We start from the raw sequence: 22,586 nt of genomic DNA, 5'->3' as shown, positions 1-22,586 counted from the left end.
GCGACTTTATCCTTCTTTATGTTATATCATATATGTATATATCCTTGTGTTTATATATCCTTATATATAAAGTGATAAAGGATGAAATTCACAGCTCTTATCAATCCCTATGAAGGATTGATGAATGCCTCCTCGTTCAACTTAATTCAGTATCGTTTAGAAACGCATTTTATGTTAAAAGAACAGTTACGATGAAATGCGCTGCGAACCGATGTACCAGTTCAGTGTTTTATCCTCCTAGCAAAATCATGTACCAATATATCGACCACGAAATTCTGAAGGGCTTGATTGGCACCATAGGGGCATATACATATGCATCATGCTATATAATAACGCGCTTACTGTGTATTTATGTCCGTGTGTGTGCTTGTCTTGCGTCACAAAAATACTCTATAAAGATGCAAAAATTTGCATAGATGAAAGTCGAATCAGCACCATCCACGTGGTGGGCGGGCATTCTGCCACTGAGCCATTATCAGTGTCTTTGTGAACGTATATGAGGCACTTGATAAGACAGTTTATTTTTTGTCATATGTTAAGGGGTGCATACAAACCGTTATGGGCATTTTCCCCCCCAATTTTACAAAGCAGTAAGGTGATGTCCTTTGATTATAAGGAGACGGAAGGGTCACGGTGGTTCTTGGGTAATCCCTCCGAGACATTACGCGTCCAGTGGATCACCTTGATCACCTTGACTTCCGTTGATCTTCGAACTGGTCGAGCGGGCGCCACTAATTCTTCTATTTGTTCCGGTCGCGTGCCAGAGTAGCCCAGTGGTTCCTCCTTTCGCGTGGGACACGAATTATACTTTTCTTTAAGGGACTTCATGAAGAAATCTGACCACAGGGTCGGCGTTCTTCCTGTAGTGCGCGGAGAACCCAGTCGCTCACGGCTCTGGTCCAACGGTTGTCGTTAAAGCGCATCACGTGTCCGGCCCACCTTATTTTACTTTCCTTGGCAAACGCGGCGGTGTCTCTAATCTTCGACCGCTGACGTAGGAGAGAACTTCGAATACCGTCCCTCACTTGCGTGAAACGGGATACTCCTAGCATCAAGGTCCTAGGTTCAAAGACGCTCACCGCGTTTTCTTCCTGTTTGCGAAATGCCCAGGTTTCCGAAGCATAGGTCAAAGCAGGAAGTACGGTGGTGTTGAAGAGGTGAGCACGGAGCCGGGTGTTCCTGGTCTTCTTCACTCCATCATCGATGCTCTTATACTCTCCCCAAGCCTCTCGTCTCCTCCTGCCCAGCTCGGGAGTCAGGTCGTTCATCATGTTCAATTCCCGACCCAGATAAACGTAGCTGGTGCATTCGGATATGTTTGTTCCGTTGAGCGTGAATGGGGCATCCGAGACCCATCCGTTCCGCATGAATATCGTCTTTTGTAGATACAGCTGAAGACCGATGCATCCACATGTTTCGTCGAATTCGGTCAGCATTCGTTCCGCTTGGCTGATGCTAGGTGTTATCAGAACGATGTCGTCAGCAAAGCGCAAATAGTGTAGCTGCCGACTGTCGACCTTCACTCCCATGTCGTCCCATTCCAACTTTCGCATTGCGTTCTCGAGGGTGGCTGTGAATATTTTGGGTGAGATTGTGTCACCCTGACCAACTGATTCAAAGGCCTTCTTCAAGTCGATGAAGGTGAGACAGTGCGGCATCTTGTACTCTCGTGATACCTCGATGAGTTTCGAAACAGTATGAATGTGCTCAATCGTGCTGAATCCTTTTCGAAACCCTGCTTGCTCGCATGGCTGTCCTTCATCCAAGACTTTTTCAATCCTATTAAGGATCACTCTTTTAAAGAGCTTGTAGATGACAGACAGTAAGCAGATTGAGCGATAGTTGCCGATGTCATGTTGATGAGTACCGGCGAAAGGTTCTTCACGTGTTCTGGCCTTATTCTGTCGGGACCGGATGCCGTACGATTTCTTACCGACATGATAGCATGTCGTATTTCGGACGGGAGAACCTGTGGAATGACATGTCCGTCTTCCCTCAGATGGTGAGGAGGCAAGTGGACATGGCTGTTGAAGAGATCAGAGTAGAAGTCGTAGATGATTTTCTCCATCCACCTTCTCGATGCAATGGTTGTTCCCTTCGGGTTCCGGAGAGCAGTCATCCTCGTCTTGCTACTGGGACTGGGACTCGACAGGCATAGCGGATGCTTTTCCCCGTCTCTGCATTTTCAGCCAGCACTTCTGCTCTTCTCTCTTTAAGGTCCTCCTTTATCGCCTCTCTGCAAAGCCTTGCGAGCTCGGACGTGAGTTCTTGTTTCCGTGCGGCTCATGCTGCTCCACGCTGACGTATCAGCTCAAGAGGAGTGGATATAGTGGATATACCGGGGAATACACGAGCATACCTCAATGAAATCACGCTCCAATCTTTCACCGAGAAAAGCACAGGCAACCGTCTTAAATGCTCTTCGAAGTCGAAATCACAGAATAAATTAAAGAAAATGTAGTTAAAAGTACATATCATTTTGTGTGGTTTTGTGATAAAAGGACGCGAGTTTTGTCTAGATTTTAACCTCAGGAAGTATAGAAATCCTATCGAAATGCTATCGAATTAACACTTTTCTTTATAAGAGGTGAGGGGTACAGAGGATCCATCTGTCCGTAAATAAATTAGGCTACAAAAAAGCTTGGGGCTCACAGAATAATGATAAGCATCACTCTCGTTACTTTTCAAAGTTGGAACGTTCCGTTTTTAACGAAAATTTTCATATACGTAATTCGAGGCTATTGGATGCATCTTTCTCTCATATTTCACGGAAGGATTTCTCATGCTTCTCGCGCGGTTACAAATTTGAGATCACTTCACATCACAAAGTTCCAATGGATGTGCTGAATTCCCAAAACAGTTTAGTAGCTCGTAAATTATATCCTAGCCGGCGATGCAGCGATTTGAGGTAGGTAAAAAGAGTCAGCTATTTAGGTAGCAAGGAATGTGACTCTTTTTCTTGCACCATCACTAATTGTTCTGCCAAGGCATGATCGGGGCATGTTAGAAAATCCGCCGGAACCCTCTTTACACGCACTCTGATTATTAAATAGGTTTTGTGAATAGAATTTTTTGCGCAAGCTCTACTGATGCACCATAAAGGATAACGGATTTCTGGCGTTAATCAATCCGCTAGGGATGCGCCCCACATTCACTTCTATTCAGAATCGCTTGAGGTTTACGAACATGTAACTGGCCTATGCAATGATTTGGCTAGTGGATGCGTCAAGTCAGTATTTTTATCCTCCCAGACAAGTCTGGTAGCAATTTATCGACCCCGGAGGGTTGAAAGGCTTGGTGAGCACTAGGGCGGATTCGAACCTCCGATGGATCGTGCAGGAAGCGGAACTTCTAACCGCTACAACTAACTAATGCACCATACTTAACAATAACAATTACGTCCCTAAATTTGCAGAGAAAACATGTTATGATGTTCAACAGTTAAATAGAAAAAATGAAGATGAAAGTTTGTTACACGTCTAAACTTCGCATTAGATTAAATCCTTGCCTACTTCCTTTTTCGAATGTTTTCGTCTTTTTCAGCATTTGCACAGAGAGTTCTTTTGTTTCTTTGGTAACTTTTCCTATGTGAATTATGTCTGCTACTTCGATACGCACGTGTTTTTGTTTGTTTGTTTGTTTTTTCTTCTTTTTTGTTACGGAATGCAAATCTTGAACTGTTCCTGTTTCTCGTGTTTTTCTGAAAATAAAACTCCTTAGTCTGAAGGTTTTGAGCAGATTTTCATTTCTACTTCTTTTTTCCCATAGTGTTCAAAGTTCTCCACAACGGTTTACCGCCTCATAGTGGCGCGGAAATGACTCTGGGCGTCCAACTGCGATGCACAGCGGTTCGTCCTCGAGCAGGGTCTTGAAAGCTGAGAAGGAGTTTGACACATCCGACATTCCGACTTCTCGGAATCGGAAGAATAGCTAAGAGTAAAGCACTGCTAAGATTCACCACTGTCTTGGCAAAATGTCGCAAGGTGGCTTCCTGTTCCATATAGGTTGGGCGACGACCTGTGATGAAAGCCAAGCTCGCCTTAGCATGGCTGCTTAGTTTGGGGAAGTCTTTTTGCCACTCCAGCATATACACTTCCTCAGTAGACTGCACACTGGGCCCTGCCGCCTCAGACGTCGGACGGTATAGCGACCGGTGAGAGGCGATCAAATCTCAGGTTGCTCAGGACGTCATTGATTCTGGACGAAGGCGACACACGCACGACTCGCTATGGAGACTGTCTCAGACTGTGTACATACAACGCGAGAACAGTTTCCACAGACGCTGACCTGCATGCCTTTCTCGGACTTGCAGAGCGTATCAAATTTCACGTGATTGCTGTGCAGGAGACCAAGTGCAGAAGAAGCGACGTACGACAGATGAATGACGGTACACTCGTCATTTGTGGATAAAAGCTTCCATCGCGAAATGTAGGTGGTGTTGGTTTTGTTGTCACCCATCTTGTCGATTCTCATTAGATCCTGTCACCTCGTCTGACCATTCTTCGCCTCCACCCTCTGCGCCAAAAACCCATCAGTATCATCACCTGCTACTCACCAACATCAGCAGCTAATGAATCCGAATTGGGCGCGTTTTGCGAGGGGCTGGAGAAAGTGATTCGCAACGGGGAGTCCTTCTACAAATTCGTTGTCGGAGACTTTAACGCAAAACTAGAAAAGGCCACGGAAGAGGAATACAGGATTGGAAGATTTGGACTAAGGGACCGGAATGAAAATGGCAATCGTTTTGCCGGGCTGTTGCCCGCCGCTCGCCTCTTTCATGGGAACTCTCTTTTCATGAAAAAAGATCATCGTCGGTGAACATGGGAATCGCCCAATGGCGGGACTCGTGCGGAGATCGGCAACATACTCACCAACCGGAGGTGATGTCTACTTGACGTCTCAGTAGTACCATCCTTTTGTAGTGCCTTTTGCCTACTCGAGGACTCCTTGTCCCAAGGTGACTGGTACATTGAAAAATATCCAAACGCGGACTACGCGCTGCTGCTCAGAGGACTGCGAGCCTGTGCTGAACGTGCCTCGAAGCCACGCACGACAAACTTGGATTGAATTTCGAAGACCACCAAGGAATTGTTAGGAAGAAGGGCTTTGAGGCTTGATCCGAATGCATCGCACATTGAGCGGTTAGTAGTAAACACTAGCTGCAGAAAACCGTTGCAGGAGAATCTTTTGAAGTACAGGCAGAAGAAAATTCTGGAAGCAGCACAAAGAAGATCGAGTCTTAAGAAGTGCCGCAGGGATCTCCGTGAATATAATATTCCGCTAGCAGCCTTGCTGAGCGAAGACGGGACTCGCACGTCTTTTCGTCGTGAGATGGAAATCACTACGGAGAGGTTCTAATCGAACCTTTTCCGTTCATCAACTCCTGTGTCAAGCTCGATCATCCCCACTGGTTCCACCACGGATTCTCCCTTCGGAAGTACTAGTCGCTATCAAGAGCATAAAACCGGGCGCAGCCCCCGGACCTGATTTTATATCAGCAGATTTTCTTCGGGCTGGTGGCCATCCACTTCTTGTAATCTTAGCGGCGCACATGACATCCTACCTTCAGAAAGAAAGGATCCCAGACTAATGGAAGACCTCGCGAATCGTTCTTATTCATAAGAAGTGTGATCGAGAGGACCTTCGGAACTACCGTCCGATATGCTTGCCGAGCGTGTTATACAAAGCATTCACCAGGATCATCCTCACGCGCATATCTAGGACGTTGGATGAAGCGCAGCCTCAAGAACAAGCTGGGTTTCGTCAGGGGTTCAGCTGCTTGGACCACATCCAGACCGTGTCGAGGGTCGTAGAGGTTTGGCGGTAACACCGCCTGCCCGTTGTTCTATCTTTCGTCGACTATGAGAAAGCCTTCGACAGCGCAGAACCGAATGCAATAATGCCAGCGTTAGTCGATCACGGTGTGGACGCGTCGTATGTGAGGACATTGCCTTGCCTTGCCTTGCCTTGACTCCCGTTGATCTTCGAACTGGTCGAGCGGGCGCCAGTAATTCTTCCATTTCGAAACTCATCGAGGTATCACGAGAGTACAAGATGCCGCTCTGTCTCACGTTCATCGACTTAAAGAAGGCTTTCGACTCAGTTGAGACGGAAGCGGTCGTGGAAGCCTTGGACAACCAAGGCGTCCCCACTCAGTACATAAAGGTACTTCGAGAGTTGTACAGTAACTTTATGACCGGAATATCGCCATTCTACAAGAACGTCATCACTGACGTGAAGAGGGGGGGGGGGGGTCCGACAGGGTGATACAATTTCACCCAAAATATTCACAGCCACCCTCGAGAACGCAATGCGAAAGTTGGAATGGGACGACATGGGAGTGAAGGTCGGCAGCTGCACCATTTGCGCTTTGCTGATGACATCGTACGGATAACACCTAGCATGAGCCAAGCGGAACGAATGCTGACCGAATTCGACGAAACAAGTGGATGCATCGGTCTTCAGCTGAATCTAGACAAGACGATGTTCATGCGGAACGGATGGGTCTCGGATGCCCCATTCACGCTCAAGGGAACGAATATATCCGAATGCACCAGCTACGTTTATCTGGGTCGGGAATTGAACATGATGAACGACCTGACTCCCGAGCTGGGCAGGAGGAGACGAGAGGCTTGGGGAGAGTATAAGAGCATCGATGATGGAGTGAAGAAGACCAGGAACACCCGGCTCCGTGCTCACCTCTTCAACACCACCGTACTTCCTGCTTTGACCTATGCTTCGGAAACCTGGGCATTTCGCAAACAGGAAGAAAACGCGGTGAGCGTCTTTGAACCTAGGACCTTGATGCTAGGAGTAGGAGGACCTTGATGCACGCAAGTGAGGGACGGTATTCGAAGTTCTCTCCTACGTCAGCGGTCGAAGGTTAGAGACACCGCCGCGTTTGCCAAGGAAAGTAAAATAAGGTGGGCCGGACACGTGATGCGCTTTAACGACAACCGTTGGACCAGAGCCGTGAGCGACTGGGTTCTCCGCGCACTACAGGAAGAACGCCGACCCTGTGGTCAGATTTCTTCATGAAGTCCCTTAAAGAAAAGTATAATTCGTGTCCCACGCGAAAGGAGGAACCACTGGGCTACTCTGGCACGCGACCGGAACAAATAGAAGAATTAGTGGCGCCCGCTCGACCAGTTCGAAGATCAACGGAAGTCAAGGTGATCAAGGTGATCCACTGGACGCGTAATGTCTCGGAGGCATTACCCAAGAATCCACCGTGACGCTCTTTTCCGTTCTCCTTATAATCAAAGGACATCACCTTTACTGCTTTGTAGAATTGGGGGTGAACATGCCCATAACGGTTTGTATGCACCCCTTAACATATGACAAAAAATAAACTGTCTTATCAAGTGCCTCATATACGTTCACAAAGACACTGATAATGGCTCAGTGGCAGAATGCCCGCCCACCACGTGGATGGTGCTGATTCGACTTTCATCTATGCAAATTTTTGCATCTTTATGGAGTATTTTTGTGACGCAAGACAAGCACACACACGGACATAAGTACACAGTAAGCGCGTTAGCGCAAATGGAAGTGAGGACACTAGCCAAATGAAATTGCATTGCATTTGCCAATTGCGATGCACCACTAGGATACAGCTTTTCCACCGTCCCTTCACCATACATCTTGGGAAGGGGGTACGACAAGGCGATACTATATCGCCGAAGATGTTCACGGCTGCATTGCAATGGATAATGAAATCACTTTCCTGGGAAGAAAGGGGCATACGCGTTGATGGAAGATTTCTGTCGAACCTTCGTTTCGCGGGCGACATAGTTTTCTTTACGAGCAGTACCAATGAAGCAAAAACGATGCTCAACGAATTGAACGAATCAGGAAAGACAATAGGTCTGCGAACAAACAGAAAGAAGACACAATTTATGAAGAACGCATACTGCGAGGACGGAGGAGTACAACTTGAATGCTCCTAAATCGTGGAAACTTTGTCATACGTATACCTCCGACGTTCTATGAATATGGAAAACGATTTGAAGGAAGAACTGAATAGAAGAATGAGAGCAGCATGGGCAGCATTCGCACCCGTCAGGGAAGCTACGGACCAACTGACGGACCAAGATCTTCGTGCCTATCTGTTCGACTCGACAGTCCTTCCAGCGCTCTGTTACGCAGCGGAGACGTGGGCAGACACCGCGGCCACATCTAGGAAGCTACTTACTACCCACAGAGCCCTTGAGAGATGTCTCTTGAAGTTTAACCGGCGCACACAACACCTAGCCAGTCTTCGTAGCTCCGAATTAAGAGGAATGTCCCGTCTTCGCGACCCAGCGGAATATGTATCGAAAGCAAAACATAGATGGGCCGGTCACATCATGAGAAGGGAGATCGCCAACGAGATGGGTGACGTGTTCGCTACACGGATGGACCAGCTGAGAGCTCAGCTGGATACGGCTCAAGGACCTCGTCAACGTCACTCGCGAAACTTGAGAACATCTTAGATGACAATGGCGAGGAAACGAAACGAGTGGAAGAAATGTTAGGGCCCTCACGTCCAATAAAGACAGGCCATCTAAGTATCTAAGTGTTTAAAGTGAGATCCCGAATGTTTCTGCCCCGAAAAAGTGAAGTCAGGGTAGAGTGCACCACCTCAAATGAGCGAGCTGGTAAGACGAGCTTCACGCTGCTAATACGGTGCACTAGTTGCACTGCCAAACGGCGGAGATATACAATGAGACGAGTCCCATAACGCCGGATTTTGCACCTACGCTGAAAAGTGTTAAGATGGGTGAGACGGATTCTTCAATGTCAGATAGATGCGCCTGTCCAAGACGGCAGTAAGGTGTACTGGGACGGGCTCCACTCCACTTTTCTGGTTTCTGCGGCTCGGATTGGTGCGCCTGCGCCAGAAAGCAGTAGAACTGGATGGCACGAATCGTTCTGGCTGGGTACATGTCGTTAGGTTCCCGCAGTCTCCACGACAGCCTATGATTAGGGGAAAATACTGGCAACGGCGATCGTTAACTGTTCTGCGTAGTTAATAACGTTAGCAGAACATTGCGCTGCGTTTGCTTTATGCCCCGCCCATCACATCGTCCATCTTCGGCCTTCACGGTCTAATGAGGTGCTAAACATGCCTCGCAGGAGCACGTTATCTCTGGTATTGCTTCTGTACGGAGTATCGCTTACGTATAGGGATACATCAAACGATTGCACACGAAATCCCAGAAATAGAAAGTAATAGTGTTTTATTTGTGTAAAACAAACAAATCGAGACTTTTACAAACTATTGCAGTATCTTACGTGCATTAAATACTCTATATATTAGGCTGTACAGAGTCTTGTCACCACTTTCCGTTTTTTCTGCTTTATTTTTTTTACTCAGCTTACAATAGAAATTAATCAATAATATAATCACCATTATTACTTACAACAGTGTCCCATCTAATGGGCATTTCAGCAATCCCTTCTTCCCAGAACTTGGAAGACTGGGAGTCCAAGAAGTCATTGACCGCCCGTTCGACTTTTTGGTGAAGATTTTCTTAGCTAGAAAAACCTTGAGAGGGTGAAATAAGTGGTAGTCTGAGGGGGCGAGGTAGGAATAATAGGCGGTATGTGGTGCCGTGTCCCAGCCTAACTCATCTAGTTTTTCATGGGTTTCTTAAGCTACATGGGGCCTAGCGCTATCGTAGAGGAGGTGCACCGAAGCTCGTTTCGGCCGTTTTCTCGAACGGTCGATGCGAGCTTCTGGAGCTGATAGGGTATATGGAGCCGGTGACGTTGTGGCCTTGTGGGAGCAGCTCATAAAACAGCATTCACTGGAATCCCAGAAGCAACAAAGGAGACCCTTATTGGGGTGGAGGTCCGATCTGACTTAGAATCCTAGAGGACCAACTCTCATCTCCAGTTATAAGATCTTCGAGAAACTCTTTCCGGTGCGAGCGAAGAAGGAAAAACTGGCAGATGGATACCTGAGTAAACCGGGTGTCATCTCTCAAGGTGTAAGGGATCCAACGAGCCAGCACCTTTCTGTAGCCGAGGGCCTGGAGGCGAATGACAACAGTTGAATGGCTACACCCGAGTCTCGTCGCAAGACTCCGGGTGTTGATCTACGGATCCTTTTTGACAGCGTCGAGAATGGCAGTCTTCGACAGTGTGGGACTGTCCCGACTGGGGCTTGTCTGCGAAGTCGGTGTCTCCGTTTGCCAAGCGAGCGAACCAGCGCTTGACAGTCCTGATGGTAGTGGTGCTATCGCCCAATCTGCTGTTGATGTTGCTGGCTGCTGCCGTTGCTCCAATGCCGCCACGCCATCCATAGAAGATGATAACTCGAAGTTGTTCTTCGTAATTGACATCGTGATCAAAGTTAAAGAAGGCCCCCTGGCTATATATACTTATTGTGTAGAAGGTGTAAGAATGTTCTACATTTACAACATGCTCCAACATGGGTTCCGCCTAAAAATGTGAAGTTCTGAAAATTTCGAAAAATTGATGACAAGACTTTCTGTTCAGCCTAATAAATACAAATATATATTTATATCTTCTATACAGTTTTCTCAATCACAAATCTACGTCTTCCAACGACCAGTCTCGTCTTGTACTTTTTATCTTTTATTTTGGAACGTTTTCAGCTTCATTAGTTTTCTGACGTTGTTTTGTTCTTTCACAAATGTTGCCATTTTTTTACCATCTTCATTTTCTAGGTTTTTTTTTCCACTTTATACGTTGCTACGTTGTTGCCTTTTTGTTCTTTTAACCTTCCTATAAGTCAACTCTTTCACGTTATTGTAATACAAACACGGCACATGATCTCAGTGTTATGGTAGTGGATGGTTGTGGCTGAATGATCACAGCTAGCCTAAGATATGTCTGCTCTGGCCTACCGACAGTCTCTTCTGCAGGCACTTATCCGGCTGCGGGTACCCTCCTCCCTCTTCTGGCTTCACTCAGGCATGTTGGCGCCAGAAGGTAGTGAAACATATCCAACCATGGAGAAGCTTCGCTAGTAGGAAATAGAGAGGAATGTGGGCAGGGGTAGTACGAGTCCAACGACGTAACGAGTGTGCAAACGCCAGAAAGCAGTAAAATGAAGTTGTTGCGTGGCGAATCACCGAAATTTACTCTTCCTATGTCCACTCCTCTATGCGTTACACTTATCATGCCTGCCAGATGATTAGTTCAGAAATTATATACATGTTCTTACGAAAGCGGACGCATGCAGGCGGCCGCTTTCGTAATAACAAGCTGTTTACGTGGTCAGACATAGGATCTGTATCATTATCAGTGTGATAATGATTTTCACGTTATTTACATCACATCTTTCTATGTTAATGTTAATTGTTGGGGAAGAAGACTAGAAAAGCTTAGATGTTATAGCGCTATAGAAGGAATTGATATCATACTATAAAATAACGAACTTGGTCTGTCACTTGTCAACGGAGAAAAAAGGATCCCGCGGCGTCGAGTTGGTGCGGCAACGCCAGCAAGCGATGAGAACTGCATAGTTGACGCGACTGCGCAGAAATTGAATTATTGGTTCAGTTCACATTATTGGTGCAGCGGTATTGAGCAGTAATTCCAACAGAATTCGTTGAAAAGATAACTGAATGTATTGGGTTTCATCTTTGTGTATACTTCCAAATGTATAATTCCCTGCACGTTTCTCTCTCAATGGTAACATCCTTTCTTCAGGTACCAAACATGCAAACAGCAGTTTAGTAGCTAACAGTTTAATAATAAAGGTATAATAGTGTTTGATCTAACGTCGAACCTTATCGCTGTCAGTACGACGACGACGTCCACGTCATTTCATGTTCGCACATCATCTTATTTAATAGTTGGAGAGAAGAAAAAAACGAGAAAATCTGATATTTCAAATAATGTTTGCGAGTTGCAGCAGTACCGAAGGAATATAAAGATAAAATCAGGCTTTAATATTCTCCAAGTGAAGTACCGACCCCATTAAGATGATATCTTTTAAATCTTTCATCAATGCTTAAACTTCTTGAACAGTGAACGAAAAAAAGAGATGAAGAAAAATGCAAAAACTGCCACTACTTTTCATTCTTACTGATCAACAAAGGCGACTACTTGTACATTTAGCACTTGCAGATTTAGAACAACCTCTTGTTCTCCACCCATATGTAGTCTGTATATTCGATAAGAAAGTTTCCAGCATAGTAAGGCGACGACGACACAAAGTAATCAAAAAAAGACAAGAACTGAAAAATTGCTGAGTTATTGCTCGCGCTTTTTTCGATGACTTACTTGACTTGATCGGCAGGCTGATTAATCGTCTGACGCGATTCACACATCTTCTCTTAGGTGTGTCGTCCTTGAATACAGCTCTGCCCAACCTTCTCGATCTTCAGCAAGACGTTGCACAGAATCAATCGATTCGTCGCTATTCCATATCCTGCGAAACCTAACGTTGCCTGAACTGTCTATCCACGCCGAATGTCTTCAAGACCTCTTTCACCACCTCAGTCCAGAACTTCGATTTGGCCCAGGTGATCTTTTCCAGCTTGAACCCAACAAACTCCTCAGAACTCGTTGAACAAGTCGATCTGCTGATCTCCTAGACCAAAGAAGCGAATACGACTTTCTGCAAACATTTTCGATGGCGGTGCAAGATGTTGAAACCTTCCACGAGTCATCCTCCTGGATACCACGTATCAGCATGTGATTTGCTCCACCCGGCTTTGTTTCTACGAATACCCGAATACAAAGGGTTAGATAAGAAATTATGCTCCTAAGTCTCAAGCTTTCATGCCTAGTTTTTTGATATAGCAGTTGTAGTTAGTCGTATCAAAGTCTGGTGAGATTCTTTTCAACGGCATACGAGTGAATGTTTGTTGTACCTTCTTGAGAGTTGTTATAGGCTTCTTCATTGGAGGGTTCTATACTTGCGAACAGTATTTAAGATGAGGTAAGACGATTTGCATAGATGATAGAATGATTTGTTTACCACTATGCGCCATTCGAGATACACGAAATAAAAGGGGAACGGTAAAGAGGGTCCTGGCGGATTCTCCGCGAATGCCTCCGAGACATAACGTGCCCAGTGGATATGCCGGCGGATACGCGAACATATCTCGACGAGGTCACGCTCCAGTCGTTCATGAAGACGCAGACAACCGCCATAGATGTCCTTCCTACCACAGAGACGCAGAAAACTGCGCAGTTACAAGGAAATATGTAAAGAAGAGTGGTGTGAGTTGTCGAAATAACTGAATAAGTCAAAGAATAATAGCGTTAGATAGAAGTACATGGGATTTTGTATGGTGTTCTAATAAAGAAAGGCAGTGAGTTTGTCTTTATACCACCTTCAGAAAGTCTAGAAATCTTACCAAATTTGAACTCTTTTTCTTTCTGTAAGTTCCCGGAAGTCAGAGATACAGAAAGCCCCTCTGTCCAGAAATAAGTTAGGCTACAAAAAAGCTTGGGAGTTACAGGATAACGTTAATTCTCATTACTTTTGAGAGCTGGAATGTTCCGTTCTAACGAAAATTTTTATGCACGTAATTTGAAGCTATTAGATACATTCTTATCTCAAACTTCACGTGAGGATTTCGCTTGCTTCTGGTACGATTACTAAATTGAGATCACCTTACGTTACAAAATTGCAGTGAATGTGTCTGATTCTTCAGAACAATTCAACAGATAGTGAATTATATCCTAGCCGGTGACTCAGCGCATGATTAGCGGTAGGTAAGCAGAGTCAGTTATTTAGGTGCCAACAAAAGTGAATCTCTTCAGGACACGCACCATTGCTAATTGCCCTCACGAGGCATGACCGAGACATGCTGGAAATTCCGCCGGGACCCTCTTTACACGCACCTGAAATAAAGACGAGCAGACTTTTATTTGCTCAGATAAACATGTTCATCAAACTTGGGACTGGAATCTACAAGAATACCTAGATCTTTTGCAGAATTGCATTATGTAGGTGCATCACCAGCGATTTCTCTTAATTAATATATGAGTGTCAATCAGAGACCCACTACAGATTTAAGCTAGTGATTTCTTAAAGGCATCACCCCACGAATCTGAGGTGATGCAGATTTCAGGTGGAGTATTCGTATACGGGATGGGAGACTACGGAGAGTAAGGTGATTCCGTCCATTTCTTGCTAATTGCCGTAAAAAACGGTCCGGAAGATGCGGCGCCGCACAAGACTGGCGTGCTCCAATCGAACCTCATGTACAAAATGATGCGCCAGAACGAATGAAGCCGTATTTTCCGGGCCGTTTTTTACGGCAGTTAGGAAGAAATGGACGGAATCACCTCCCTCTCTGTAGTCTCCCATGCTGTATACGAATACTCCACCTGAAATCTGCACCATCTCAGATTCGTGGGGTGATGCTTTTAATAGCGAAGCGAATCTCAGATTTCAATTTTCTTCACAATAAATGACGTAGATTTTAACGTCATCGGCGTATTTTCGGACCTCGATGTGCGGAGAAATCATCAACACATTTGGCAGGTCGATGACGTAAATCAGGAACAAAAGAAGGGGTTATATCTTCTCTCATCTCTGGAACAGGACTTGCACAGGGGAACCAGGACGAGTATTTGTGTTCACTCCTAACTGTCACACTTCTCTAGTGAATCCTTTGCACTCCAGTCTAGTCAGGCACATGAAACACCAGCAACTCCTGCTTCTTTTCGTTACAAGTACAATCCTATTCCTAACTCACATGTTCTATACAAAGCAGAAAATACAGTTACTGCAATACTATTTATTTATTTTAAACACCATTACTAGCTAATTTCAGTTCATAAAATGATAACAAAATAAATTGTTTACGTTTTGAAATTTCTTAAAGTATAACACTTTTGGAACCAGTCACCCATATGCATTCGAGGCTTCCCAGGACAAGTATCTCAAAACTCGCTAGCCTCGCGTCGTTTTCTTTTTTTTTGTCTGCTTGAACATACGACAGTCTATTTTCTTTCCTCTTCGTAATACGTGAAGCTTTTTTTCGAGCCTGATCTCAGATGAAGTAGATGCTCTTGGTCGATCTCCTCGAAACTCAAATAGTCGCTTGACCAAACAAGCGTGTTGCCGCTACGGCGATAGTCGATTTAAAATACAACAGTCTGAACGTCCGGCTAAAGCCAGACTTCAGACTTTTTGTAGTGTTCGCTTTGCTCGCCTACATCGACTAATAAGAAATAATAGTAGTGACTTTTTTTCTTGTAAAATTATGATTGTTCTTTTTATCAACCCTTTTTTCAATTTTTTTCTTACAAATTTAGACGTGGATGAGAGATTCCATGATTTTCTTCCTAAACACGTCAGTACCATATTTGGAGAACAATCAAACTTGATTTTACGCTTTTCTGCAAACTCCACAATTTGGAACAATTATTCGAAGTATGAGTTTCCTCCGCTCTCAACTATTAGCACAGAATGATGTGCTAATATGAAATGAGGTGAATATCATCATTTTAATGATGAAGATAAACGTCAGAGCACGTGTACATGTGTTGGCTAGTATTCTACCCAAGCAGCCGTTTGTATCTGTGTTTCCACTTTTTGAAGAAAGGATGTGAGCAGCATTAGGGAAATATGCTTGGAAATAGATACGCGAAGAGTCATAGAAATCCATTTTACCGTTGGGGCTCTCGCACACCAATCCGATGCAGTGGGATCCATTTTAACCCACTCTATGTTTTGTGGTTCCGGGGCATGAATTCGACGCCGTAGAACCCGTCTCACCCAATTTTACCGCGTTGAGGCTCCAGCGCATCAAACTGACGCCATGATATCCGTCTCCTTCTCTTTTTGGAATTTCGTGACTGAGACACACACAGACGCACATACGTGACAGAATAAGCCCGTTATTAGCATGATAGTTTGCAAATTTGGAAGTGTACATTCACATAAAAGTTTATTTATCCTCACTAACATATGATACAATCTTGGCTCATCAAAAAGCCAACATACATGGGACGACATCTCTGGACCAGTTGTGGAAAGGTAGAGTGCTCCTCTCTCAGGTGCATGGCGATGGTTCGGCACCCCACTGGTGCAGAGTTTTGCATCATTATGGAGTATTTTCGTGACACACAGACAAACAAACACACACACACACACACACACACACACACACACACACACACACACACACACACACACACACACACACATACACACATACACACATACACACATACACACATACACACATACACACATACACACATACACACATACACACATACACACATACACACATACACACATACACACATACACACATACACACATACACACATACACACATACACACATACACACATACACACATACACACATACACACATACACACATACACACATACACACATACACACATACACACATACACACATACACACACACACACACACACACATACACACATACACACACACACACGGACTAAGCGCGTTATTATATAGCATGGTATTTTGAATGTTGCACATACGTCGATAACGAAGTACAAAAGGTTAAGACAAAAGATCAGCCAATTTTAAACATTACCTTATATTCTTAGTTGTTGGAATTTTACAAGACGTCTGGACTTTATTGAATGCTTTTTGCAAGTCAGTATCATATCTTTATTCTCCATACGTTATATCTACTGATTTATCTTGATTTCGTGCTTAGGATTAGTCAAAGAAACATGGGAATTAAGTGGAAGGTTTTTTCAGCTAGGACGATATTTTATCCCTGGTTATTTCTTCTACAGCTTTGACTTGTGAGTGCATACTGCATAGGTAGGATAATTGCTTAGCAGATTGGTACCTAGGGATTTCCTATTGGTCGCGACTAATGCATCTTTCCACTTTTCCAGAACCTCACCTAATACCATTGGTATGTTAAAGATATGAGCTGGATGTGAAGATAGAGTACCGGTGCATTGCTTATAAACAATTAGTGGAATTCCATAATACGCTCTAGTTATCCAAGGTTTAAAACATTAAGGGTATTTATAGTTAACGGAAGAAAGATAGAGAAACGTTACAGCAGCACTGTTAGACGGCAACCATACTCAGCTTTTTAGAATCACTGCAGTCTGACGAGAAGACACTGGCAAAGTTCATGATTAAGCCATTGGCTTTATCAACATCTCTAAAACTGTGCTTTAGATGTTTCCTTCCTCGGTGTTGAAATGAGAACGCTGTAGTTTCTGGTTTTCGAGAAGTTGAAATTTGACAAATTCGTGATTAAAAAAGGATAAAATCATTAGCGCATCAATCCACTTGGGATGCGCCAACGCATTTTACTGCAATTCGTAATCGTTGAGGTTTGGAACGCGTGTTGGCCTATACAATGACTTGTGGGGTGGGGCAGCCGATGCTCAGGTCAGTGTTTTTCTCCTCCCAGACAAGTCTGGTACCAGTTTATCGACCCCGGAGTGATGGAAGACTTGGTTGACACTGGAGTGGTTTCGAACCATCGACAGTGTGGCTACAGCGCACCTCTAACGGATTGTGCCACACCCTCCCGCATTCGTGATTAGAATCTTTTAGTGATAGTGAGCGAAAAGTTGACACTTACGCATTTCGTTGACAAAGCACCACACTATGTGGTGCTTTATATTGGGGGTATTCATGACTTACGTCACTTAATCGGTGTGTTGATGTTACCGCCTGACGCGAATGCCAGCATCCTGCCGAGGTGTGTCGTCCGTAGGCATAGCTCTGTTCAACCTACTCGATCCTCGGAAAGAGGTCGCATAGAATCAATCCATTTGTCGTTATTCTGTATTCTGTGAAACGTTACATCTCGCCTGAACTGCCTTTCGACGCCGAGTGTCTTCAAGGCCTCTTTCACCACCTCAGTTCAGAACTTCCGTCTACGACCACGTGGCCTTTTCCAGCTTGAACCCAGCAAACTTCTCAGAATACGTTGAACAATGCGGTCTGCTGGTCTCCGTAGGATATCGTCAAAGAACCGGAAACAATTTTCCGTGGCTACTTTTGATGGCGGTGCAAAATGTGATACCTTCCATGCGTCATCTGCCTGTTCACCACATCGACTTCCACGTAAAGATCTTCATTGTGAAGCGGACACATAGGCTCGCAGCTTGACTTCGTTGGCGATGTAAGCTGACCACAGGTACTTCGTTAAGGAGATGAATGCAGAAGTGGCCTTGGCGCATCCGTGCTGAATACCTTTTTTGTAGCTGCCATTGTTCCTACATACAGCATACAGCCCAAGCAACAGAACTCATCGACCAGTTCGATCGGTTGTATGTCCGCAAAAATTCCCACTGGATGCTTCGAGAAGACGAACATCTGCTTGCTTTTAATGTTCACTCGTTCTTGCGGTCCTGTTGCGGTTGATGACGCAAATTCCTTCTCAGACACTTTTCTGGCTGAAATTGCCAGTGCTTCGGGTGGCACATTCAGAAAGAGCAACTTCTTCAGCGGCGTTAAAACCGGAGAAGTTTTCTCTGCAGCTTCTTTGGTATATTTTGCGAAGGAATCTGTATCGCAAGTCTTCTTCCTGATCTGTAGACTCGCATATAGACTTCGCGAGCGATGGAAGTCGACCACAAACACTTCGTCAAGCAGTTGAATGCACAACATGCCTTAGCGCATCTATAATACATAATACTCTCGCAGATGCTGTCGACGTGTTCGATTGGTTGTGGATCTACCCTGATTCCTGTTCCAGGTCTCGAAGAGACTCACATCTGTTTGCACTTGTCAGGACCTAGACGTCCATAGGCTGCAGCTAGCTTCGATACAAGGTTGGCAATATGTTAAAGTTTCGTAGTGCTTTCCGCGAATATAACAACATCGTTGGCGTACTCGAGATCAGTCAAGGGGCACCCTTGTGGTGCTAAGATGATGTTAGCAGGACACTGATCGACTGTTCTTCGCATCATGTCGTCGATGGCGAAATTGAACAGGAAGGGTCTCGCCACTACTCCTTGTCTCACTCCACTTACCACTTCAAACGGTGCTGTGCACATCCAGCTGGTATTCGAATTGCAGCAGTTGTTCGTTGATTTATGTTATCAAGTAGAAAAACGAACTTTCCTGGTACTCTTTCGATGCGAAGTGCGTTGAGAAGACGGCCTCGATGAAGAGCGTTGAAAGTGGCTTCCAACTGCGGAAAGGCTAATTGCATTGGCTTCGAATGCCGCTTTCAGGCTCCGATCACTCTCCTAACGATGACCACCTGCTCAGTCGTAGATCGGAAAGACAAAAGCCAGCTTGCTCGTCGCGCGTTGTTTCTACGCGATGCTCAATAAGTCGGTCTAGGATAATCCGTTTCTACGAAATGCATTGGGTTGTTCCGTAACTTTCTTTCCACGGAAATCAATATTTTAATTCACTGTAACCTGAGTCTTAGGTCAAAAGAATCAACAATCTATTACACTGATGGAAAAATACTATTGACATAATGCTGACTATATGGTTGACTGGAGTATCTTTGTTGTTGAATAGAAAATAAAAATATAGAAATAGAAAAGAAACTTATAGAACTACTTAATAGGGGGCGGTGTGCTCTTGCTTTGGTACTAAGTCGGCGTAAAAACTGGCTCTTTCCATGCACAAGGTGGTTGGTGGTTGATCGTTGGTGATAAATATTCATTTGCGATGCGACCTTATCTCGTCTCCGACGTTATGTGCTTCGTTTGGGAATTAATTGAAGGTGTACAAACATTACAGCCTACTCCAGTTGGTTGTTCAGCTACAGCACCAGTGGATTTGTGGCCTTCTACGTCTTTCGGAGCAGCATCGTTCAGGCAATGATCTGAAATTTTGAACAGAATATATCCGATTCTAAAGGAATTCAAACGGCATTCCAGTAAAACGCTACTACCTTACATGTAAATATTTTCGCTGTTTTCGTCCTGCTTGCTATTTCTGCTGGTTTATGACAAAAACATGGAAAATACGGCAAGGAATTTTAGAGGAAGTTTTCACCACCAGTATCGGACAGGGATGAGACAAGAGACGAGGTCACAACTATGGCACGTCTTTGGTAGAAGTTTCAAACATGAGTACCGAATATGTGTTTAGACACGAGAATTAAGCAGTACAGCTAACATTGATGACTATAAATGAGCCATACAAAGAGATAGCATACGTCTTGCGATAATGGCGCCGGATTAGGTAGTGACCTAAACCAAGCGACGCGTGAGTGTAGACCTAGTTGCGTGACTACATTCTTTTGATGTTTATATTCCACCACTTCCTCACGTTTTGATCTACCTTCCAGCTTGGATATACTCCAATTCGCGGCAAGCATCATGCTGAAAATGGCGAATAATCAACAACATCAAATTATTTTGCTGTGAGTACTTGATCACAATATCCGCAGGTACCGCCCATCAGAACCATCGATAGAAGAAGAAATTATGAAGATCGTTACGCAATGGTCAGCCATTCTTAAGGTGCCCGCAGAGTTCAGAGCCGCGCAGGAGCGCGGTTTGGCTGCTCCGCGGTTTTGGTGGTTGAGCGCACTGTTGTGAATAGTCAGTAACCACCAAAACCGCAGAGCCGCCAAACCGCACGGCTCTGAACTCTGCGGACAGCTTTACACATGCTCAAGAAATGCAAATAATTGCAAAAGTGGCGTATGCGTTACCTGTGTGGTTAGTGCAGCCAAAGAGAGCAACTGAGCCTCACTTATACAATAGCAAGATCACTGGGGTGGCGCGACCGCGGAACTGGAACACCACTCTTCCCACGAAACACCTGTTGGTGTATCGTGCAAACATTGCGCCATAATTGACGAAACTGGATCATAGCACGTTTCGTGATCATGGCTATGTCATCAACTTCATTTCTACCACTTATTCGCCATATTTAACGTAAAAATAAAAGTAAAATTAATGTGGGTCGGGATCTGACAGCTCAAAAGGACATTGCGTTGAAATAACTGTAGTCACATCTATGTCTGATAGTTGTGGCGGAGTTCTCTGCTCAGCATATCAAATTGGCTTGTTAGAGTTCGTGTGTTTTGCATGTCCTTGAGATAAACGCAGAATTCTAACTAGTTTCTAACACTCAAGGACAGCCCTAAACTCACACGTGCAAGTTTGTATTATTTGTTTACTTGAACTTTATTCCTTCATAGTAATGCTCGTTATTCATCCCTTTCATTACGAGTTCATCATATCTATAGTATGGTCAAAACGCCATGAAGCACGTACGCAGTTGCGTACGAGGCTCCTCTGAGGCGCTTCGGTGGAGCGCAGCGGCTAGTAGGGTTGTGAAACCCTTGTTGGCACCACCCATCGCTGCAGTTTGCTGCAGTTTTCGGTCCCAACTGCTGCCTCCACCTCGCTGTTTCGCGCACGCAAATGCACCGGAACTACACTCATTTTGACCCTACTATATTTGTTCTCTCATTGGAATCCGTTACCGTTCAACGATGTGCGAGCATACTCGGAAGTATAATACTATCAATGGGAATGTCAGGTCCACCGCCCTCCAGGTCCCCTCTTTTCGCTGAGTAAACGCCACTCGCGACTTTCACCTCGCGATTAAGCGATGGAAACTGCTTATTGGAAAGGAAATAAAAGTAGAGGAGTGAAAAGTGAATCGACTCAGGAGGATGTGATATAGGTGACACGATTAAGGCAAATTGAGCATGTATTATCGGTTAACGAAAGATAAAGAGCGGAAATAGACCCTCTATTTTACTCAAAGATATGTCGTCTTAGGATTATCAGAGTGTGATACGCTGATATCGTGACCTACATTGTCCTCATTTGAGAAACTTCGCAATCACCACACCTATCGCTAGTAGAATTGTAGAATAAAATGAATTAAAGTTGGCTATAAAAGGACTTTATGACGGGTAAGATTTATCGTCGAATGTTCCGTTACTTAATTGGAAAACTACTTAGATTTTCTTCTCGAATTCTTTTATAGGTGTGGGATTAGTTAGTTAAATATTCGTGTGTTTAATATTATAATAGTTACTTGTAATAGCTTCTTTATTGAATAGAACTTCAAATGATTCCATAAGTGTTGCTAATGTTCGAATGTCCTTTAATCTTGGCATGTTGAATATGTGACTTTATATTGTTTTATGTGAGCTGTAGCCAAGATTGATATTGATCTTCATTAACAGCTAGTTGTTCGGTCATATCGCCATCGTCAGAGGCTGGAAAATCAAACCATGAGTGATTTATCCTAACAAGCGCTTCCTCATCCTACAGAAAGCATTCAAACGATAGGCAAACTTGACGAACTACGCATTACCTAGTGCTTACCTCACTCGTTGAATCTAGTAACGTAAAAGACCAGCATATGCCACAACTATGACAGGGTTTTTTTTGTAAGGATCCTGAGAACCCGCCCAGATCTTCATATAGGGCTAGTTCATTTGTGACCGCAATGCACTCATCTTTTCTGTTCGTTTTTGGACTTTTGGTAGTTATCTAGAATTCCTGTAGTGATTTGCGTGCTATGATCTCGGTTTCGAAGGGTCGTATAGTAACTTATACCTCTATTTCGGAGTTTTGATTACGTATTCTACGATGCGTAATGGAGTGTTTGAATTTTAGGAGCTCATCTAAATGCTCCTCTCCCTATATTCGATTTCTATAAGTTCCTTCTTACTTTCTACAACCTTTTATTGCTTTATTACT

At 44.5% G+C, this 22,586-nt stretch overlaps 10 protein-coding genes across 11 annotated transcripts; 4 read left to right on the top strand and 6 right to left on the bottom strand.

Annotated features, from left to right (window-relative positions):
- Positions 1-496: 496 nt before the first annotated feature.
- Positions 497-769, top strand: RB195_023207 (uncharacterized protein; the record flags this gene model as incomplete). Its single annotated transcript, XM_064210560.1, has 1 exon — positions 497-769. One exon carries the CDS (start codon positions 497-499, stop codon positions 767-769), a length of 273 nt encoding a protein of 90 aa, XP_064066441.1.
- A 55-nt stretch (positions 770-824) lies between these two features.
- Positions 825-1,658, bottom strand: RB195_023206 (uncharacterized protein; the record flags this gene model as incomplete). The annotated part of the gene is made up of 1 exon (XM_064210559.1): positions 825-1,658. The coding sequence occupies one exon, from the start codon at positions 1,656-1,658 to the stop codon at positions 825-827; it is 834 nt and encodes a 277-aa protein (XP_064066440.1).
- Positions 1,659-1,789: 131 nt separating this feature from the next.
- On the bottom strand, positions 1,790-2,119 carry RB195_023205 (uncharacterized protein; the record flags this gene model as incomplete). The annotated part of the gene is made up of 1 exon (XM_064210558.1): positions 1,790-2,119. One exon carries the CDS (start codon positions 2,117-2,119, stop codon positions 1,790-1,792), a length of 330 nt encoding a protein of 109 aa, XP_064066439.1.
- Positions 2,120-6,324: 4,205 nt separating this feature from the next.
- Positions 6,325-6,828, top strand: RB195_023204 (uncharacterized protein; the record flags this gene model as incomplete). Its single annotated transcript, XM_064210557.1, has 1 exon — positions 6,325-6,828. One exon carries the CDS (start codon positions 6,325-6,327, stop codon positions 6,826-6,828), a length of 504 nt encoding a protein of 167 aa, XP_064066438.1.
- A 1,160-nt stretch (positions 6,829-7,988) lies between these two features.
- On the top strand, positions 7,989-8,474 carry RB195_023203 (uncharacterized protein; the record flags this gene model as incomplete). Of its 2 annotated transcripts, none has more annotated exons than XM_064210555.1 (1): positions 7,989-8,474. In XM_064210555.1, the coding sequence occupies one exon, from the start codon at positions 7,989-7,991 to the stop codon at positions 8,472-8,474; it is 486 nt and encodes a 161-aa protein (XP_064066436.1). The 2 variants fall into 2 exon arrangements, with proteins under 2 accessions (XP_064066436.1, XP_064066437.1); XM_064210556.1 differs by having other exon boundaries at positions 7,995-8,474.
- A 1,608-nt stretch (positions 8,475-10,082) lies between these two features.
- Positions 10,083-10,328, bottom strand: RB195_023202 (uncharacterized protein; the record flags this gene model as incomplete). The annotated part of the gene is made up of 1 exon (XM_064210554.1): positions 10,083-10,328. The coding sequence occupies one exon, from the start codon at positions 10,326-10,328 to the stop codon at positions 10,083-10,085; it is 246 nt and encodes an 81-aa protein (XP_064066435.1).
- Positions 10,111-10,440, top strand: RB195_023201 (uncharacterized protein; the record flags this gene model as incomplete). The annotated part of the gene is made up of 1 exon (XM_064210553.1): positions 10,111-10,440. One exon carries the CDS (start codon positions 10,111-10,113, stop codon positions 10,438-10,440), a length of 330 nt encoding a protein of 109 aa, XP_064066434.1.
- Positions 10,441-18,093: 7,653 nt separating this feature from the next.
- On the bottom strand, positions 18,094-18,558 carry RB195_023200 (uncharacterized protein; the record flags this gene model as incomplete). Its single annotated transcript, XM_064210552.1, has 1 exon — positions 18,094-18,558. One exon carries the CDS (start codon positions 18,556-18,558, stop codon positions 18,094-18,096), a length of 465 nt encoding a protein of 154 aa, XP_064066433.1.
- Positions 18,559-18,734: 176 nt separating this feature from the next.
- Positions 18,735-19,105, bottom strand: RB195_023199 (uncharacterized protein; the record flags this gene model as incomplete). Its single annotated transcript, XM_064210551.1, has 2 exons — positions 18,735-18,951; positions 19,011-19,105. The coding sequence occupies 2 exons, from the start codon at positions 19,103-19,105 to the stop codon at positions 18,735-18,737; spliced, it is 312 nt and encodes a 103-aa protein (XP_064066432.1).
- A 481-nt stretch (positions 19,106-19,586) lies between these two features.
- RB195_023198 (uncharacterized protein) lies at positions 19,587-20,236 on the bottom strand (the record flags this gene model as incomplete). The annotated part of the gene is made up of 2 exons (XM_064210550.1): positions 19,587-19,735; positions 20,134-20,236. 2 exons carry the CDS (start codon positions 20,234-20,236, stop codon positions 19,587-19,589), a joined length of 252 nt encoding a protein of 83 aa, XP_064066431.1.
- Between the last annotated feature and the right edge of the window lie 2,350 nt (positions 20,237-22,586).

This window comes from Necator americanus, chromosome X (assembly GCF_031761385.1).
Source record: "Necator americanus strain Aroian chromosome X, whole genome shotgun sequence".
NCBI classification, from domain to species: domain Eukaryota; kingdom Metazoa; phylum Nematoda; class Chromadorea; order Rhabditida; family Ancylostomatidae; genus Necator; species Necator americanus.
Note: the sequence above shows the minus strand (reverse complement) of the source record. Positions and strands in the feature narration are given on the sequence as shown.